Here is a 19058-nt window from a genome sequence, read left to right on the forward strand (position 1 = left end):
TATCTATCTATCTATCTATCTATCTATCTATCTATCTATCTATCTATCTATCTATCTATCTATCTGTCTTATATACATATGATATTCATCTAATTGACATGGGTAGAGCCAGACTGAGGTAAGGTGCTGTTTTCAGCACTAGACACCTGCAGAACAAGTACGTATCAAACACACGCGCACACACACACACACACACGGGAATGACAGTGATCACAGGTGTGCGTGATGTGCACTGAGCTTAATACCTACTATGATGTAATTCTGTTACAATCCAGTGCAAGTGTAACAAAAGAAGCCATATCTTTAAGAGTCCATGGCTGTCTAGCAGAAACTAATAATCAATATTATAATAAAATCAAAAGATTAAATAATGTTCCATTTTGAATGTTATCCATGAGAGGAAACTGCCTGCGCACTAGAGTTAAAGCGTCACGCGCTCAAACTTGAGTACAAAGTTCAAATAAAAAGGCTATTAATCTGGTTCATCAATTTAAGTTTAATTACAAATAATAGAGTAGTCTAATTAAAAGTTCTGTAAAGCGGGCTTACAATAGATGTGAACAGAAAACCCTGAAGTGAAGAGATTCAAGATGGCGTTCTGACTGAAACACCATCCAGCCTGGAAATGTGAATAACAGAACAAGCAGGAGCGATATAAATATAACTGTGCATCAGCCCGATAAGAGCCTGAACTAAATTGATGACTTCAAAAGTGAACAGTGGGAAAATAAGGGAAAACAAACCGACGGGATACGCGCTTCCCTGCCAAACGGAGAGATAACAAAAGAATGCGCGAGCGTTTAAAGCATCCAGCCCAGTTTGATCAGTCTTAATATGTTTATCAGATCCATAACGCACAAACCACCGGGAATGCATACACAGATCGATATGTTCAACCTGACCACGGTACCGGTGGGTTCTGGTCGGTAAAGCTGGTCTTTGGGTCGTTGGCAACTTTCCTAACATCCGAGCTCTTCTTCCAGAACACTCAGCATAGGAGCTGCTTCTTTATATACTATAACGTTTTACTCGTTTATATCTATAGCTCATACATTACACCGACACCTCTTAAAATGTGTGAATATGACCCACAATATGAGAACCACTTTATTTCGCGCACATTTAATTTATAGAAGGTTTAACAATAAATAATCGGAGAAACGTCACGCGGACTCAGTGGCCAGACTGTGTTAGTTCGTCAACTACTTCGGCTTATTAAAAACGAAAACGACGTTTTTTATGAATCAAACCCACCCTGTCCTCCAGTGTGTTGATGGGGCTTTCATATACATTCAGTGTTTTCCGGCTCGGTTTCGTTGTTTTGTGCTATTTTTACGCGAATTCTGCAAAATCCATCACCACGCTCGCCGGTTTGAGCTGATTTTCAGGGAAAAAAAGTTAATGGCGCAATGAATTCAGGCTAAACCGACACACGCACATGAAGCCCAAAGCCTCCCCTCTCAGACCGTGGCGTTAGGAGGGTCGGTATCAAACGAGTGTGGCTGAATTCGGCCTCAGTTCGAGGAGGAAGAAACACAAACCAGCCCGCGCAGATTTCATGGAAGCCCGCTTGATCAGCTGCTGGCAGTTGGTGTTCTCAATCACGTCCGCGTGGAGGCTTCATATATAGTACAGGCGCACTTCGGCGAATAATATACACACTTTCAACGGCACTCATTTGTGGGTTATTTGAATAAATATTTTAATTCAAAACTAAACAAAGACCAAGGTGTGACGCGGAGGTAATTTCATCGGCTTTCACCAATTTTTAGCAGCTCCTCAAGAATTTCCTCTCACTTTCTCGTGAAAGAGTTTTTGACAGTTGTGTTTTTGTTTGAAATCCTCCAGGATCGACCATGGCTGAGACGGCAGCAACCCCCGCATCCAGGCCCAAGAAGGCGAAAAGCTCCAAGAAAGCGGCGTCGCATCCCAAATACTCTGACATGATCAAAGCGGCCATCGCCGCCGACCGGAGCCGCAGCGGCGCGTCGCGTCAGTCCATCCAGAAGTACGTGAAAAACCACTACAAGGTGGGAGACAACGCCGACTCCCAGATCAAACTCGCCCTGAAGCGTCTGGTGGCCGGCGGGCTCCTTCGCCACACCAAGGGCATCGGAGCTTCGGGATCCTTCAAACTGGCCAAAGCTGATGACGTCAAGAAGCCCGAGAAACCCAAACCAGCAGCCGTGAAAGTCAAGAAGCCAGCCAAAGCCGCTGCCAAACCCAAGAAAGCCCCCAAGCCCAAGAAAGTGGCGAAATCCCCAGCGAAAACTAAGAAAGCAGCCGAGAAGAAAGTGAAGAAGGTGGCGGAGAAGAAGAAATCGCCTGTCAAAGCCAAGAAAGTTGTCAAGAAGGCGAAGGTGGCCAAACCGGCCAAGGCGAGCAAAGCCAAGAAGGCGAAAACGGCGAGACCCAAACCCAAGACATCGACCAGGAAAACGGGGAAAAAGAAGTAAAGGGATTTCCAGCCGACGGACTGATTCATTCAAAACTCGGTGTAAATAAACTTTTTTGAAGCAAATGTTTTTTGGTATATTGTTATTTTTCTAAGGTCTTTGTGCGCGGACTTCAACCCCGCACTTTTACAGCGTGTTTCTCCAGAAACTTTTTTTGTGCGCAATTGTGACTCTATAAAGAAGATCCGAGACATCGAAACGGCTAAACTATTTATTTAAAAAAAAAAAAAATTCCTGGACTTTTTCTTTTTCTTCTTCTTTAAGTTGAACTGTGTTGCACACTATTATCATCCTCATCCAGAGACATACTAATTAATTTGTCAATTAGATATGTCGATAGGAGATATATTCTTATTTTTAGGTCATTCTAGGACTGTGAAGAACAATAAAAAAATGTCTTTGTATGAAGAACGGTGACTTATATGATGGCGATGTACAGAATCAACTTGTGACGTGGACTGTTGTAATTAGCTCCATTGCTGTCCATACTGTGCATCAATAAACTTCTCTCATTTCAAACGCAGTAGTTTGTCTGGTGTTTTCATGGAGTGCGAGCAGATTAAACGGGTACTATGACACTCTGGTCCCGCGAGAGATGGGGGTCTTCAGGGACCGCAACCTCCAGTTGATCTCAGAGCGAAAGGTGAAGCGCATCTTTGGGTTTGACTCAGTGCTGCCCCCGCGGTCTCGTCGGAGAACTGCAGCTGTCAGTGTCACGCTGGGGCAAATGCAAACGCTTTGATGACGTGTAATGCGGTGACACGCAGGGCCATTGTCGAGAAACACAATCCAAATGAAAACAATCTCAAACTGAAAGAAAAAAGTAAACTGAAAAAGAAAATAAATGCCCACATTAGTTTAGTTTGATACACAGCATAATATAAGTCTTTACAATATGCGTTAGTTAATCATGAATAACATGATGATAATAGTTTGAAGTGCTACATATTCTTCTCAAAGACTTGGATGTATTTCTTTAAAAGAGTTCAAATAAAATAAAATGTACCGAAACTTATTCTAAAGTATAAAACAAACACACACACACACACAAAAACATTAAACTAAAGATCAAACTGAAAATAAAACAGCCATATATATATATAATTCTGCATTATAGACTACTTAACTATTTTTAACATAAAATCTTCATAAAACATAAACATTCATTTGTGATACTGCATGACTATTCAAGTAAACTCCAAAAACAAAGTGATTAAAAAGGTGAATGTAAAATAAATGTACACTTTCCCTTATAAATTTACAGTAAAGTCGAGACCTCAATCCAAACCTGAGATTTTTTTTTCCAAATAACCCTGGAAATATTAGGCCTAACATTTTTGAAACAAATTAAAATCACATCATGTTGAAATATTTCAGATTTCTGTCTCTAATCAAACGTAAATAACGAAGTGACTGTACAGATGGTCAGATTCTCTTTCTTCCACTGAAGCTCAAGATGCTCTTCAGAGTTTAGATCATCATAAATCATGCTGGAGAACATGATCAGCAGGTTTTTGTTATTAAACACTTTACTCAAAAAGTTATGCCAATACTTTAATTTACCTCAGATGTTTGGACACCCCTGTATAATGTTTAGACGTTATATATTTTATTCTAGTTGTTGGACACAACTTTCCAAACTCACCTCAAGCATCTCTCCATGTATTTTGCAGTGTTCTTGAAACGTGATGCTGTATCGTCTGAATAGAATTGAGATACTGATACAAGAGGACCTGCCTGACACATTTATGCATTAAAAGTTGATTTCTATTACAGAAATATATAAAATGGCTGAATGGTTATGAGACAAAACAGAATAACATGAAAGACCTCAACGAAAGATAATCAGCCAATCAGCCTCTTGGGCTCAGAGTCATGTGATCAATCAAAACACACCATTTTCCACATGCTGATGTCATAGAGCACAGTAAACAAAAATCACCAGAAAAAAATGCTAGTTTATTACAAAATATTTCTATTCGAACATTCTGGCTTCATTCCAAGCATCTCGTTTGATACTGAAGCTGGAAGATCATGTCGGACAAGACAAGCCTGGGGGATCTTAAAGTTGAGCTCAGCATTTTAAATACTGGGCATTAATACTGAACAAAATATTGAAATTATGAAAATTAAAGCAATGAATCCGCACATCCACAGTCAGTTCTGTCTTTCTGAAGGAATATCTGACCATGCAAATTGCTAGACAGTCCCTTCAGTGTTGAGTAAATGTTTTTAGGCTGAAATGAAACCCTTTTTTTTTTATTTTACTTGGCCCAATAAACAGTAACAGTTCTGAGATAAATCCAGTTTGGACAATATTATAATTAAATACAGTCAGCCAAGTCATCCTCTACGGTCTATCCTGGTCTATAGGACGGCCAAAGCATCAGAGCATTTCATCTTCTTAAAATATCATTTAAAATACACTTATTAACACCATCCATCCCTACTGCATTCATTCACCCCTACAATCAATATAGGCAAAGCAAGAGTTTGGGCCCAGTTTAGCGATGTCCAAAAGCATCAATGGGTTTTGCCTCGGCATCTTAAAAAAAAATATAACAATAACAGTAATTTGTCAGTCATGGTCCATGCACAGAAACAGCCATCTGAGGAACATGACATGGACATTTATTCAGTTTTAATATCAGCCAATATAGAAGATGCCCTTCATTTAGTTGATTGCTTGCTTTAAATGGGTTAAATACAAGTGAAACCGGGTTATTTTCAGATGAGATCACCCGTCGCATTTAATAACTAGAGCTTAACTTCGATTTAACCCAGAACTTACTTCAGCTTCTCAAATATTATGAGAGGATGAGTTATGAATTAAATTAAAGTGCATTTCCTGAAATGGCAGAGGAAAAACTGAATGGTTGACCCCGAAACTGTTTCAGAGTTTGAATACATTCACATGGAATATATTCTAGATCTATATTGATTTCCCAAACTCTTAAATACATTACAAACTCTGTACAATTCAAAACATAACCTGTTATATAATTTCTTAATGTTGTTCCTCTTGAAACGCGTCCCTTGGGGGTCGACCGATGCAGGTCATACAGTAAAGCCGGCAAGTTTTCGTAGTGAAAGCAAAGCATGTGTGTAATACTTTAGTCCAGCTGAAGAAAAAAGAAAAAGAAAACCAATCGACTGCTTAATTGTGTTGTTGTCACTGTAACTAGCAGGGCTTCACACCCTTGATAAGCCACAATGACTCTGTAAGGCCAAGACAGAGTGCAGGAAATGAAGGAGTGTGTGTTTATCTGTGTTGTGTACGAAAGGCGCGCGAGCATCATTTGTGTCGGCTGAAGGCTCTGAACAGAGCGAAGCCCAGCATGGCCGCTATCGTGGCGCCCAGAGTCACACGCAGCCAGAAAGATGTGCTGCTCATGTCTGATCCGTTCAGGTGCCTGCAGACAGACAGAGAGAGAGAGAGAGAGAGAGATTTAAATACACACAGTATTTCTAGCGACCTTGATGACACACACACACAGACACACACACACACAGTCAAGCGGGCTAATTTTAGTCTGGCATCCGCAAATCTTTCAAGTCAACGTGCAATGTTTGTAAGCCATTTTACTCAGCAGAAATATTTACGAGTGGCATGCGATATTCAAATACAAAAACAAGGTCATTTTATCCAACAGGAATTGATTGGATCATGAGAAGTGGGTGTAAGAATAAGAGGGCTTGGCAACATCAACTCGAGAAATGGGTTTAATTTAAAACGAGTTGAATTTAAAGTGCAATTTAGCAACTTAATTAAAAATGTAAAAATAATTTATATGCATGTATATTTGTTTTTAGGACTCTACAAGTTTGATTAAACCATCAAAATAGGAGGAAAATATTTTATATTCTTTTAAATATTTTAAATATAAGGGTAGAGCAAAACACTAAATTTGATTAAGGTAATTTATCTGACAAAATTGTTTGGCAGAAAAAGGCAAACTACAGCTACAGGTTTAATGTTTGCCATGAAAAATAAATAAATAGAAAAACAAAAAGCTCAGAAAAAAAAGCATACATTGACTACATTGTTCTTTCTTGTTTTTCATGTTTTCATAGTTTCTTTGTATGACAGCCTGGCCAAACATTATGACAATTTGACGTTTCATTGCATTATCACACATAACACAATCGACTCCATGCACAACTACGCAATGTTAACTCTTTAACACATTTTTTTAAATAATATTTGAATAAAGGGTGAAGTTGTCGATTTTGGCTTCGTTCTTGTACAGTATATATTTAAAATTAAATGGTAAGATGCGTGTGTACTTACGGGTACATGGCGGCCCAGGTGAGCTTGCTGTAAATGTGTGTGTGAGTGTGTGTGAGCAGCGTGGAGAAATGGAGGGGCGAAGGCAGCCGGTGTTTGTAGCAAAACTCAGACGGGCTCATCCCATGATGCTGTTTGACTTCTATCAGATCAGCTTTGGAGCCCACCACCACACACGGGATCCCGCTGTCCATATAGTGCTGCTACAGGGGAGCAATGCAGAAACACATTTCATCAGTCATCGCTTGATTTACTCAACTCTACTGGCACTTCAACCAGAAACCCTATTAAACCATCTGTGGTTTATCACAATGACAACGAGGGATCACAGGCCTAGTTTAATGACATGGACTTTAGGAAACTCAATAGTCAAACACCATACACTGTAAAAAAAAAAATCCCGTTGTTTTTACGGAAAAAAACTGGCAGCTGTGGTTACCAGAACATTACCGTCAAAAATACTTAACTTAAAATTTACAGTAATAAACCGTATTTCATTATCTGATATAATGTTAATTTACCAACCTATTGAAGTATTAATTATCTGTTTTGTACCATTGTAATACACTGAGAACCGACAATCATCACAGCAGAGATGAGAGTCACATGATCAATCAAACCTCATCACAAGCAGCTCTTCCACAAGAAAGTTAATACTATTATCTAGAAGCTGCACAAGCATTAAACACCATCATGGTAACATACATGAAATATTAAAAATGCAATAAACATTAATTTAACAACATTAAATGTAACATAAAACCCTAATGTACATAACTGATTAGAAAAGAACTAAGAAAACTAAGAAGAAACAGTTATTTCAACAAAAATAAATCAAATGTGAAGTGTCACGCAGGGAATTGTGGGAATGTCAATTTACGGTTTTTCACTTTCAAAAACTGTAAATTTAACGGTATTTTACAGTAATGTACCGTTAGATCTATCACAGTTATTTACCGTATATAGTAAGGAAACTTTCTGTTAACCAATTACCAGTTTTGCACTGTATCATTTTTACCGTTAAAATCACGATAATTTTTTACAGTGTACACATTAAAATGTGCCATTTAGTCATTAAAGGGATAGTTCACCAAAAAAAAATTTTTTTTAATGAAATCTGAGAGCTTTCTGTCCCTCCATTGACAGCTACGCAACTACCACTTTGATGCTTCAAAAAGTTCATAAAGAGATCGTAAAACTAATCCATATGAATTGAGCAGTTACTCCAAATTTTCGCTTTAGAGACTCGATCGCTTTATAAGATGAACAGATTTAATTTAGGCTTTTACAACGGATGAGTAATGACACTATTTTTATTTTGGAGTGAACTATCCCTTTATGCTGAAAGAAAGTATGAATTCTTAAAAAAAAAATATATATATATATCTTACTGACCCCAAACATGTGAACAGTAGGTTATGTAATTTAATTTAAATACACTATTAAGGCCCAAGAGATAAATTCAGCTTTCTATCAATGAAGGCCATCAACATGATGAGTGTCCAGCCCAGATCATTAGATGCGCCATACATTTATTTAATAACTAAAAGTGCATGTTAGCCACACAGGTGAAATGAATAACTCACATCATCATAAATTATTCACTGACAGAAGCAGGTCATTATGGGTTATTAATTCATTGGATGATCTGTTATTTAATGTGATTAATGAATATGAGTTTGTCAAGCACTACTCCACAACTAAAGCCTCTTGTTTCTCACCTTATATATACTAGCACAATAGTTGAACGAGTCCGGGTCGCTGACATCATACATGAGACACGCCACATCACACGCTGCATCTGCTGCTTTTAGAAACTCTGTTTCCACGTCCACCTCCTCCAGCTGCGAGGAATAACACACACGTCAGGGGGGAAACCAATAAACTAGGGCATGCGTAAAGCTTGAGGCGGCACTTACGATGAGGTACTTCTCCTGATTGGCTACTGAGATGGTGTTGATGGTGTATATTGAAGGGGGACCAGGGTCACAGTCATTTCTCTGAAAATAAACACATCATCAGCAATGTAAATATTTGGTAGATCTAAATGAGACTACTGGGAATCACACAATGGATAATTATTTCCTAGACAGACTATAAAGTGTGGAAGAATACCAAAAGTAGAGCAAGAAAACCCATCTCAAGTACTATTACAAGAGAAGAGGCTTAGTAGACGAAAACAATTAAAAATAAACTGTGGAGATGACAAATCAGCATTGTCAACTTTATCTTTGCAGCTGACAATGACTCACTAGAAAACACTAGTTTATTAATAAATGATTAATGTTCAGACAGTCTCATTTGTTTTTTATGGACACATTCATAATCATTACTTTTGCCAGTGTCGCTGTGGCAAGCTTTATGTGTGTGTTCAAGTGCTTAATTTATATAAGGCTCATTGTTATGGTTTATTATTTCTCTGTAATATAGAACAATGTTAGCAATGTTAATATACTTTCTTCCTGTAGCCCTGAAACTCATTTTCCAATGCAACCTCCTTGTATATACAGCATTTATGTAATTAAATTAATATCATAAACGTGCGACTAGTCGATTAATGGCTTAAATTAATGACTGCTAGTCGACTAGAAAAATCTTTACTCAGGGGACAGCCCTACTTATATATTAATATTAATGTTCTTTCTTTACTGTATGTCATGTGTTTTAATTAGGGCTGTCAGTTAAACGCGTTATTAACGGCGTTAACGCAAACCCATTTTAACAGCGTAAATTTTTTTATCGCGCGATTAACGGTCTTTTTGGCCTAGCAAACTTTGTAGTTTTTTTCACATGCTTTTGCAACAGGACACGGGATGCGCTATGAAACCCATTCATTTCAATGGCTTGCGCCACGCGAGGACGTTTTGTTGCTTCGTCGACCAAAGCGCAAGCGGATCTAGCTAGACCGGAAACAAAACAACAGGCACACCGCACACACTCGTTTGGGCTTGCGAGCCGGCCAAATAGTAGGTTAACGTTACATTTTGAGTGGATGACGAGCGCGAGACGCCGAAATGGATGCCAATAAGATTCTGAATGGAAAGTTTCCCTTTAAAAGTTGCCAAATGATTTTTTTGTCGTTGTGAACTGAGCTATCATTGATGGCCAAGCACACACACACACAGCTGATGCGAATTCTCCGCCACCTCGTCAATATCAGGACCTCGTCAGTATTTCTTTCACCCTTTTATTGATGGACAGTGTTACATTGTGTGAGAGATTATTTGCTCCAAGTGAGAATGTTAGTGTGAAATTGAACACAGTATATGCCAATGTTGTTTTCAATAAAAAATATTTGCACAAAGCAAGCCGATCCACTTTTCCATGTTGATAAGAGCATTAAAATGAGAAAAAGGAATGGGACAAAAAGAAATCAAGAGACATTTGGAATAGATAAAAATGTGAGATTAACTGCGATTAATCGCGAGTTAACTATGACATTAATGCGATTAATCGCGATTAAATATTTTAATCGTTTGACAGCACTACTTTTAATTTGTACAAATTAAAGAAGTACAAACATCAGCCAGTGGTGAAATCTCATTGGTCCATTAAAAGATTTTAAACATCATATACGTTCTGATTCGACTGCGGTATGTTGTGACGGGCTTCATGCAGTATTTTGTAAAGTAAAAATTACACACAAAAGTTTTGCTCTCAAGCCACTTTCTCACCTCAGTGCTTCGCTGCAGAAAAGCTCGAAGAAAGTCTGTCTTTCCCGTTCCGCGCGGACCGATCACTTTGCAGAGGAAAACCGTCCGCTGTGTCTGTCTCTTGTCCAGGTCTAATGCCTTTTCTCTTGTTACTAATATACACACACAGAAAAAACCCCCAGAAATATTCTTTAGCATCCGTTTGACCAAACATGCGTGGAGTTTAAAGCCGGTCTGTGTGTGGATCTCATTACCCGTGACAGCGGAGGTCTGGGACTCTCGCTCCATTAGGATCGGATACCCGAGGTATCCCAGATGCTCCAAACACCGGTGCACATCCAGATAAGCAGATAACCTGCAGTTCATACAATAACACATCATATTTAAAGCAATGTGGAATAATAATACAGAAACATTTTCATAAAATTCTGCTTTTCAGATTCCAGGTTGGATACAAATTTTGGATTAAAGGCAACCTCTGTGCCAGTTTCCTGCACCACTCCTGCTGAATCTACAGGCAAAACAAGTCTCATTTTACCCAAGTTTGCTGGCAAAGTTTAATGTGAAACGAGAATACCAAAAAAGATGGCATGAATACAAATCTTAATATAAAGTTATAATAAATATTTCAGCAATTCACAAACAATTCGTTTTAGTGGTCCAAATACACACAGGGGAACTAGGCTGATAAAAAAATTAACATTTATGAAGAAGTTTTTTTTTTTTTTTTTTTTAGTAAGTCATATATTTGACATACAGCGCAGCCAGTGTAGTCTGATTCAAATGACTCCCAGCCTTATGGACTCTTTTTTTTCTGGGAAATCATAAACATACAGCACCGCTAGCGTAGTCTGACTCCCGAACAAATGACTCTTAAAAACAGGTTATTTTCAGTGAATCATAATAAAGATCAAGTGTAGTCAGGTTCACAAACAAATGACTGTTATTAACTGGTTCTTTCTAGTGAATCATAAACAATACAGTACAACCAGTGTAGTCGGATATACAAACAAATAACCCTTTCGATCAGGTCCTTTTAATGAATTCTTCTAAAATACAAAAACAAGAATTACTCTGATTCAGTCTGGTGATTTAGTGACACAGTGGTACTTGATGGAGTATTTTAAAATAAAAGAATCAGAATTGAATAGAACAGGTTCAATGTGTATCAATTCCATCAGCTCTTGTGGGAAAGGGCACAAAATAATCATAAAATAAACTAAAAAAGTGACTCTCAGAAAGCAAAATGATCCATATAAACTTGTATTGTGCGGTTTGAACGTCCACTCACATCCACTGGCAGAAGTATCCGTGTTGGGAGATGAAGCTCTCGTCCGTTAGGGGGACATTACTGTACACCGCTGAGCCCCAGGGCATGTAGGGTAAAACACTAAACAGATTCTTCAGCTCTGCGGGAGACAGGGCTGAATCCTTATCCTGCAGGAGGAGACACAATCATAAGCCCAATGAAGTTCATTAGAGGATCAAATCCATCATCATCATCATCATGGCTTACCTCATCATACTTATCAAAGAGCTTCTGGAGGAACTGGTGACCCAGATGATTCAGCTCCGTCGTACAGCCCACCGACACTCGCAGTCTGTGAACACACACATAAAGGTCAATTAAATACTGATTTTCGTTCATGCAATCACATGCTTTCATATGCACAGACGTACGGTGGGTAGAGGTAGTCATCCGTCAACTCAAGCGTGTCATCGTAGCCGAATTTACGCAGGATGGTCCAGGTGGTCTCATGACGTCCCCTCTGGATAAAGAGAGTGTTCAAGAACAGGAAACCTACGGAAAACACACAAAAGCACGAGTGTGTCAATTATAATTAAGATACACGAGAGAGTGTGCATAATATGTTTGATACATGTGATGTGTGTTACCGTTGAGTGTGAGTCCGTTGTCCTGGACTCCTTCACTGGTGTTCTTCCACACGACTGTTTTCACGTCCTCCAGAGCCTGAGGAGCCAGCGGATTCCCGAAACACAATTTCTACACACACACACATTGGGTTTCCATGTTTTATGGGGACTTTCTATAGACAATGATTTTTTTATACTGTACAAACTGCATATTCTGTTACCCTAAACCTACCCATCAAAAAAACTTTCTGAATTTTTTACATTTTCAAAAAACATCATTTTGTATGATTTAAGCTGTTTTCCTTCATGGTGACCAAAAAATTTCCCTACAAGGTAAAAAATGACTGGTATTATTTGCCTTGTGGAGACATTTGGGCCATATAACATAGGGTTTACCAGGGACGAACACACACACACACACACACACACACACACACTGCCATACAAATATACTGTTAATATCACTGTTGTTATTGTTAACTAAAACGATTCAAAAAAAAAAATCGTTAATTGAAATAAAGCTGAAATAAATAAAAGCAAAATATTAGATGAAAAATAAAACTTTCAAAACGTAAACAAAAATGCAAACTGTTGCCTTAGCAGTTAAATGAAATAAAAATATTAAGCTGAAGTACTAAATTTACTAAAAAAAAAAATGTGAAAAATGAAAGCTAAATAGACCATTTAAAAAGAAATGAATAAAAATGAAAAAAGCACATAACAAAATGACTAAAACGTAAACAATTTAGAAGGACAGCTTAGAAATGTCAACATTTTTCATAATACTTCATGTAACTGTAATAACTTTGTGTACCTTTTAAACAAGTTTTCTGCTGACTGATAGGCGAGGGAAAAAACGTTTAGTAAACTTCACATGTTTGATTCAGGATATAAAGTCCTGCCTTACATTATTCTCTGCTGTTTAACTGGCCACATTTCAAAAGTGGAACGTGTTGTGATTGTTGTTTCGTGTTTGTTAGCTCACCTGAAAGCAGTTGAGCTCGGCGTCACTGAGTATGTGATCATTATCCTGATCAGAGATGCTGAAGATTCGACTCAGAGCTCGAACACACTGCGGCTTCAGCTGCACAAACACACACGAACATTCAGAATGCCACATGTACTCGCAGGGAGAGAGGTAGTAGTGTGTGTGTGTGTGTGTGCGCACCTGTTTGTCTTCGGGGTCGTAGAGCGGAGCAGTCGGGTGTAGAACGGCCTTCTGGGCGTAATAGAACAGCTCAGAAATATTCTTTAGATTCTTAGCTGAGCACTGCGGACACAAATACATCAACATGTAATCATGTACAGTATTCTTGGCCAGCCAGGCTAAAAGGCTGCCATCTAAGCAGACAGCTCACTAGGTTTTAGTCACAATGACATCAAAATTGACATTTTTTATGGTATATTGTGCATTTATTACAAATGATTTATTCAAGCACATCATTATTTTTTTAATTCATGTGCCCTTGTAATTTATAATCAACATCTCTTCTCTTCTCTGATGATGTGTTTACTGGTGATGAGGGCAGGGCAACCTGTCACTCACATCAGATCCACCAATAGCAAACCACAACCATCCAATCAATTCCCCACGGACAAAATCAAGCCCCGCCCACATTTGTTCTTGTTCCAGAAGCCGTTTCACATAGCCTGGGAAAACCCAGACAACTTCCGGCAAATTTAGATTTGCTCTGAAAGTTAGTCTGGCAAAGAGCTAATTCAAGCCCATTTCCAATTCGCCGAAATCGAGGCACCAATCAGAAACGTTGGGTCGGGCTTTATACGATGGACAGCGCTGGGATTTTGAAGCAGATTTTGTAGCCTACATTACAGAGATGGATGCCGCCGTCGAACATCACTCGTTCCAATCAGCTATCGCCTCTGTTTTAAGCGATTTGAACGTTTCCCTTTTGTTAAAAACCGAGCAAAGAACAACACTCGGAGATGTTTCTCCGCCGCTCTGCATACGTCATCTCCTTCATCGCTCTGATTGGGTTTAGGTCTATCCGCGACGTCCGTTGGTGACGCCCCTCTGGAAATGATTTGTCTATGACGCTTTGCCAGATCATAACTCAGTTACAACTGAGAATGGTCTGGTTTTAACCAGGCTACGTTTCACACGGATATACGGGGAAAAAAGACTATCGCAACAAATTGCAATAAAAATCAATGGTATATTATTTCAATAAATATGTTTAGCAAAATAAATTATTAATTAAATACTATTGAATTATGATATTTATATAAATTATGTTTTGGATTGTGAATTTTATTATGAATATAAAATTATAGATAAATCATATGAATATAATTGTATATGATTTTATATATTGTATTTAATTTTATATACATGCTACTAAAATTGTTAAAACTAAAATAAAAATAAATTCAAGATAAATAATAATAAATAAAAAAATCTAAAAACCCCCAAACAAAACAAACTAATAAAAACGACACTTTAAATCCTAGAAAGTCTAACAAGTCACACAGAGTTGAATGAAGGAGTGTGGTTGCATATGCTAATCTATACACTATGCTGCAGATTATATAGTTTAAGAGTGTTGGAATAGGATTTTGATGCATTAACTCGCTGGTAAAGCCACAGCTACGGCAATCCAGCGGGTCATGTCACGGAAAACAAGGGTTTCTTGCTCTTTTGAGTAGATACAGTTTAATGTATGCAAACCATAACATTCCCAAAACAAAACGCCCTCTCCGGTCGCCCAGTAAACTCTAAAAATGACTTGTTCAGAAATGTTTTGTGAAACAACATTCTGAAGAACAAGCCAGAACACGAGGTCAGCCAATCACAGCAGCAAACAGAGCTTTGTTTAACTCTCAGCATCAGAGAGAGGTCATCATGGAAAACTTAACTATGACTTTCTAATGCAGGAAACATTGACCAATTTCTTAAGATGACTTCAGGGGAAAACTAAACTAGAATAAGTGTGATAAACAACCCCTTTCACACACTCATGTGTGTGTCTATAGGAGATATGTGATTCATTTGAGTTTGAGTCAGTGGTTCAAACCTCTACACAGGTCTCAATCTCCGAAAACTGGTTCATGATTGGCAGGATGGTTTCCATGGAGCTGCCGGAGCGCAAGTCAGACTTGTTGCCCACGAGGATGATGGGAATCCTACAGCAAAAAAAAAGTGACATTTTTCAAGGAAAGTCAAAAAAAAAAAAACGTAGGTGCATTTATATGGGCATCAGAGACATACTTGCTTCCTTTCTCAGCGCCTCCATTGACCAGCGGAATCCATTTAGTCCTGATCTGAGAGAAAAGACGACGATAAAATCAGTTCAGAGGAAATAAAAGACAAAAATATAGTGATAATGTTAAAGGACACCATGAGAAATCCAATACCATGTCAATGGTTTCCTCTTGTGTGACATCATAAACCACACACACGACATTGGCCTACAAATGAGAAATCAATCATCTTCATACAGTCAACAGTCATACATACACACTACTGGTCATAAGTTTGGAATAAGTCATTTTTAATGATTTTTAACATTTTAATGATCAGAAACATTTCTTGTCAATATTGAAAACAGTTGTGCTGCTGCATATTTTTGTGGAAACCATCATTCACTTCCACTCAAACGTTTGGAGTAATAAAGAAATTAATACTTTTATTCAGCAATAATGAATTAAATTGATCAGAAGTAACAGTTAAGACGTTTATAATGTTACAAAAGATTTTTTTTTTAAATGCTGTTTTTTCAAACAAAAGAATCCTGAAAAAAAAAAGAAAAACGGTTTTCACAAAAATATTAAGCAGCAAAGAACCATTGTTAAGAATTAAGTACCAATAATAACCAGCATATTAGAATTATTTCTGAAGGATCATGTGACACTGAATGATGCTGAAAATTCAGCTTTGATAACAGAAAAAAATTAGTTCAAAATAATATAATTAGGACACGTCTTACCTTTACAATTTCCTCCCTCAACACTTCATCAGACTGTTCACTTTCTGAAGAGAGACACTGAGTGTTAAACAAATGCTAAAGAGCAAATATTTCATGTCATCTAATGTAATCACACACACACACACACCCGAGTAGTCGACTATATGTGTGGGCACTTTCTCAGGCGTGACGTCAGCAGGTATGGTGATCTCCTCCGCCCGGAGAGGAACCTGACGGCACAAACAAGTGAGCTTCATCTTACAGCACCAGTCCAGTCCAACACACTACCAGAGAGGCTCATGGGTAAACTCACCTGCTCAGGAAACTCCTCTCCGACCAGAGACATGATGAGAGAGGTCTTGCCCACTTTGGCTAGTGGATGACAAAGAATAGAATAATAGTTATTCCCAATAAATGCATTCCCGCCGGCTCATTCAATCTAGATTTGTGAAACGTCACATGATCAACAGCTGCACCAATCAGTGAGGCGTTAGTTTGATTTCCAGGTTTATTCTTATGTTTCCACTCCTTCATCAGCGCTGAACCTCAGTACGACATGTTTTGGGTTAGAATTGTAGCCAAACTTTTATAAATGTTGCTCTTAACAAGCACACTTCAAAATAACTGGTCCCTCCTACAGGTGTTGTTCACCTTGAGCTTATAAGGTCAGATAAGAGATAATACTAATAAGGACTCGACTTGAGCCCATTAATATAACACTAATGCTGAAACAAAGCATGTGTGTGCTGCCAAACAAATGACACTTATATATAGTCATGAACGCACAGGACCGTTGGTCGAGCGTGTGGATTACAGGTAATAATAATGTTGTAAATAATGTTTCGTTTCGCTTCATAAGACATCAGGAGCCACAGGTATTCTTTTTGTTTTGCCTGTATATGTTTTTTGACACTCAAAGTGACTGTAGCCATTGACTTCGGTTTCAGATAAAATCCTCTTCACTCTTCTACTGAAGAAAAAAGACATTACATCTTAGTTGGCCTGAGGGAGAGCAAATTAGCAGCTCGTTTTTTATTTTTGGGTGAATTATCCCTCTTTAATATTTTTGTAGAAACTGTGATACACTACCGTTCAAAAGCTTGGGGTAACAAACAAATATTTTTTCAGCAAGGACACATTAAATTGATCAGAGACAGTAAACGTTTTTTTATGTTTAACAATAGGGGTGTAACAATATATCGTGCCACAATATATCGCAATACAAAAATGCAACAATACGTATCGTTAATAGTGACAATATGTATCGTGGATCGTTCCCCCAAAATAAAAATGACTGTGTGAGAAAAAAAAAAGAAAAAAAATTCAGAGTTTTAGTGTTTTAGTACTACATTAAACTACTATACAAAATGTTGATTATAATGTATAATAATGCAATGGGGGAATATTTGTGTGTCCTGATAATGCCAAATGTCTTTTGTTACCAGTAAAAAGTGTCCTACATTATTTTAAATATATCTAGTCAGTGACAGAGTGCAAGCATATTCGTCTAAAATAATTCTGTATTTTCAGCTTCAGAATCATTAATATTTTTATTCTGGTGTCACTCACTATTGTCCTTGGGTTACAAGCACCAAGTCCAAACCTATTCATTTAAACCCACAATGTAATATCAAAGTTAGCATTTTAATCAACAGTACTTTTTTTGTTAACCTTTTATCATATGTCTTGGAGTATCGCAATAATATCGTATCGTGAGTTCAGTATCGTGATATGTATCGAATCGTGACATGAGGGTATCGTTACACCCATATTTAACAATGATTTCTATTTGAAATAAAGGTTCTTATAAACTTTCTATACATCAAATAATCCTGAAAAATGTATCATGGTTTCGGCAAAAATATCAAGTAGCAAAAACTGTTTTCAGCATTGATAATAATAATCAGAATGTTTCAAATCATAACATTTCATTTCAAAGCATATTGGAATGATTTCTGAAGGATCATGTGACACTGAAGACTGGAGTAATGAAAGACTTTGATTTATTTGTACTGTATTTCTGATCAAATAGAAGAGACTTTTAAAACACCACCAGGTAGTGTACATCCTCAGCATTATCATCAGGCTGAAGTCTATAATGAATACGTGCATTGTGTCACAGCAGCAGGAAGATCTGTTTACTCTTCACTCTTCACGAGGCACACACTCACACACTCCACACCTTGATCGTTACCATGTCAATACTATTATCAAACACTCACCGAAAAATTAATGAGCAGATTCAATCATTCTAATATAACCAAGAGGTTGGAGAAATAAAATAAATTATGAAGTCAATCTGTCAAAATGAGCATAACTACTCAAAACAATCAATGAGTTTTTAAATATAAATGTAAATATCTATTAAATAAAACATGTATGCGGGTGTTTAATTAATCAATATAACGTTATAGTGTCTAATTCAACTTCTAGAGTTTGACTAAATTGTAATTGGCCTGTAATCTGTGTGAAGAACTTGCTCGCTTGTTAATAAAGTTCATTTTCTTGTGTTTTGATTTTACACGCTTGCAAACAACAAAGCACTAAATGGACCGATAGTTGAAGAGTGCAGTGTGTTTACTTCAGATCATTCCTGCAGCAGCTCAAGGTTGAGGGTTAGCGCTCTCTAATCATGCTAACTTTCATTAAACTGTCACATTTATTTCCCTTGACAATTAATAGACAAAATCACATCTTACGTTCCCCCAACAGCAGTATCCGGACATCGCGTTTCATTTCACTCCACTCTCTATTGAACTCTGCGAAAAGCTGCGTCTATCTTTTCCAAAAACTTCAAATTCAATTCAAAGCTCAGTGCTAGTTTCTACTAGCCCCATTCCAGTCAAAGAAACTGGCAGCGCTA

General features: G+C 37.7%; 2 protein-coding genes across 2 annotated transcripts; one reads left to right on the forward strand and one right to left on the reverse strand.

The window, feature by feature from the left end:
- Positions 1-1636: 1636 nt before the first annotated feature.
- On the forward strand, positions 1637-2979 carry LOC130103319 (histone H1.0-B). Its single transcript, XM_056269564.1, has one exon. The coding sequence runs from the start codon at positions 1857-1859 to the stop codon at positions 2454-2456; it is 600 nt and encodes a 199-aa protein (XP_056125539.1). The 5' UTR covers positions 1637-1856; the 3' UTR covers positions 2457-2979.
- Positions 2980-5496: 2517 nt separating this feature from the next.
- Positions 5497-19058, reverse strand: rhot2 (ras homolog family member T2). Its single transcript, XM_056269560.1, has 19 exons — positions 18895-19058; positions 16509-16567; positions 16344-16425; positions 16217-16260; positions 15645-15698; positions 15499-15551; positions 15305-15413; positions 13441-13542; positions 13258-13356; positions 12294-12402; positions 12078-12198; positions 11914-11998; positions 11689-11834; positions 10652-10752; positions 10419-10549; positions 8664-8744; positions 8466-8588; positions 6748-6947; positions 5497-5869 (listed from the first exon to the last, which is right to left on the reverse strand). Exons 1-19 carry the CDS (start codon positions 18929-18931, stop codon positions 5752-5754), a joined length of 1854 nt encoding a protein of 617 aa, XP_056125535.1. The 5' UTR covers positions 18932-19058; the 3' UTR covers positions 5497-5751.

The sequence above is a fragment of the Rhinichthys klamathensis genome, unplaced genomic scaffold, assembly GCF_029890125.1.
Source record: "Rhinichthys klamathensis goyatoka isolate OS25496 unplaced genomic scaffold, OSU_Roscu_1.1 h1tg000282l_1, whole genome shotgun sequence".
Classification (NCBI taxonomy): domain Eukaryota; kingdom Metazoa; phylum Chordata; class Actinopteri; order Cypriniformes; family Leuciscidae; genus Rhinichthys; species Rhinichthys klamathensis.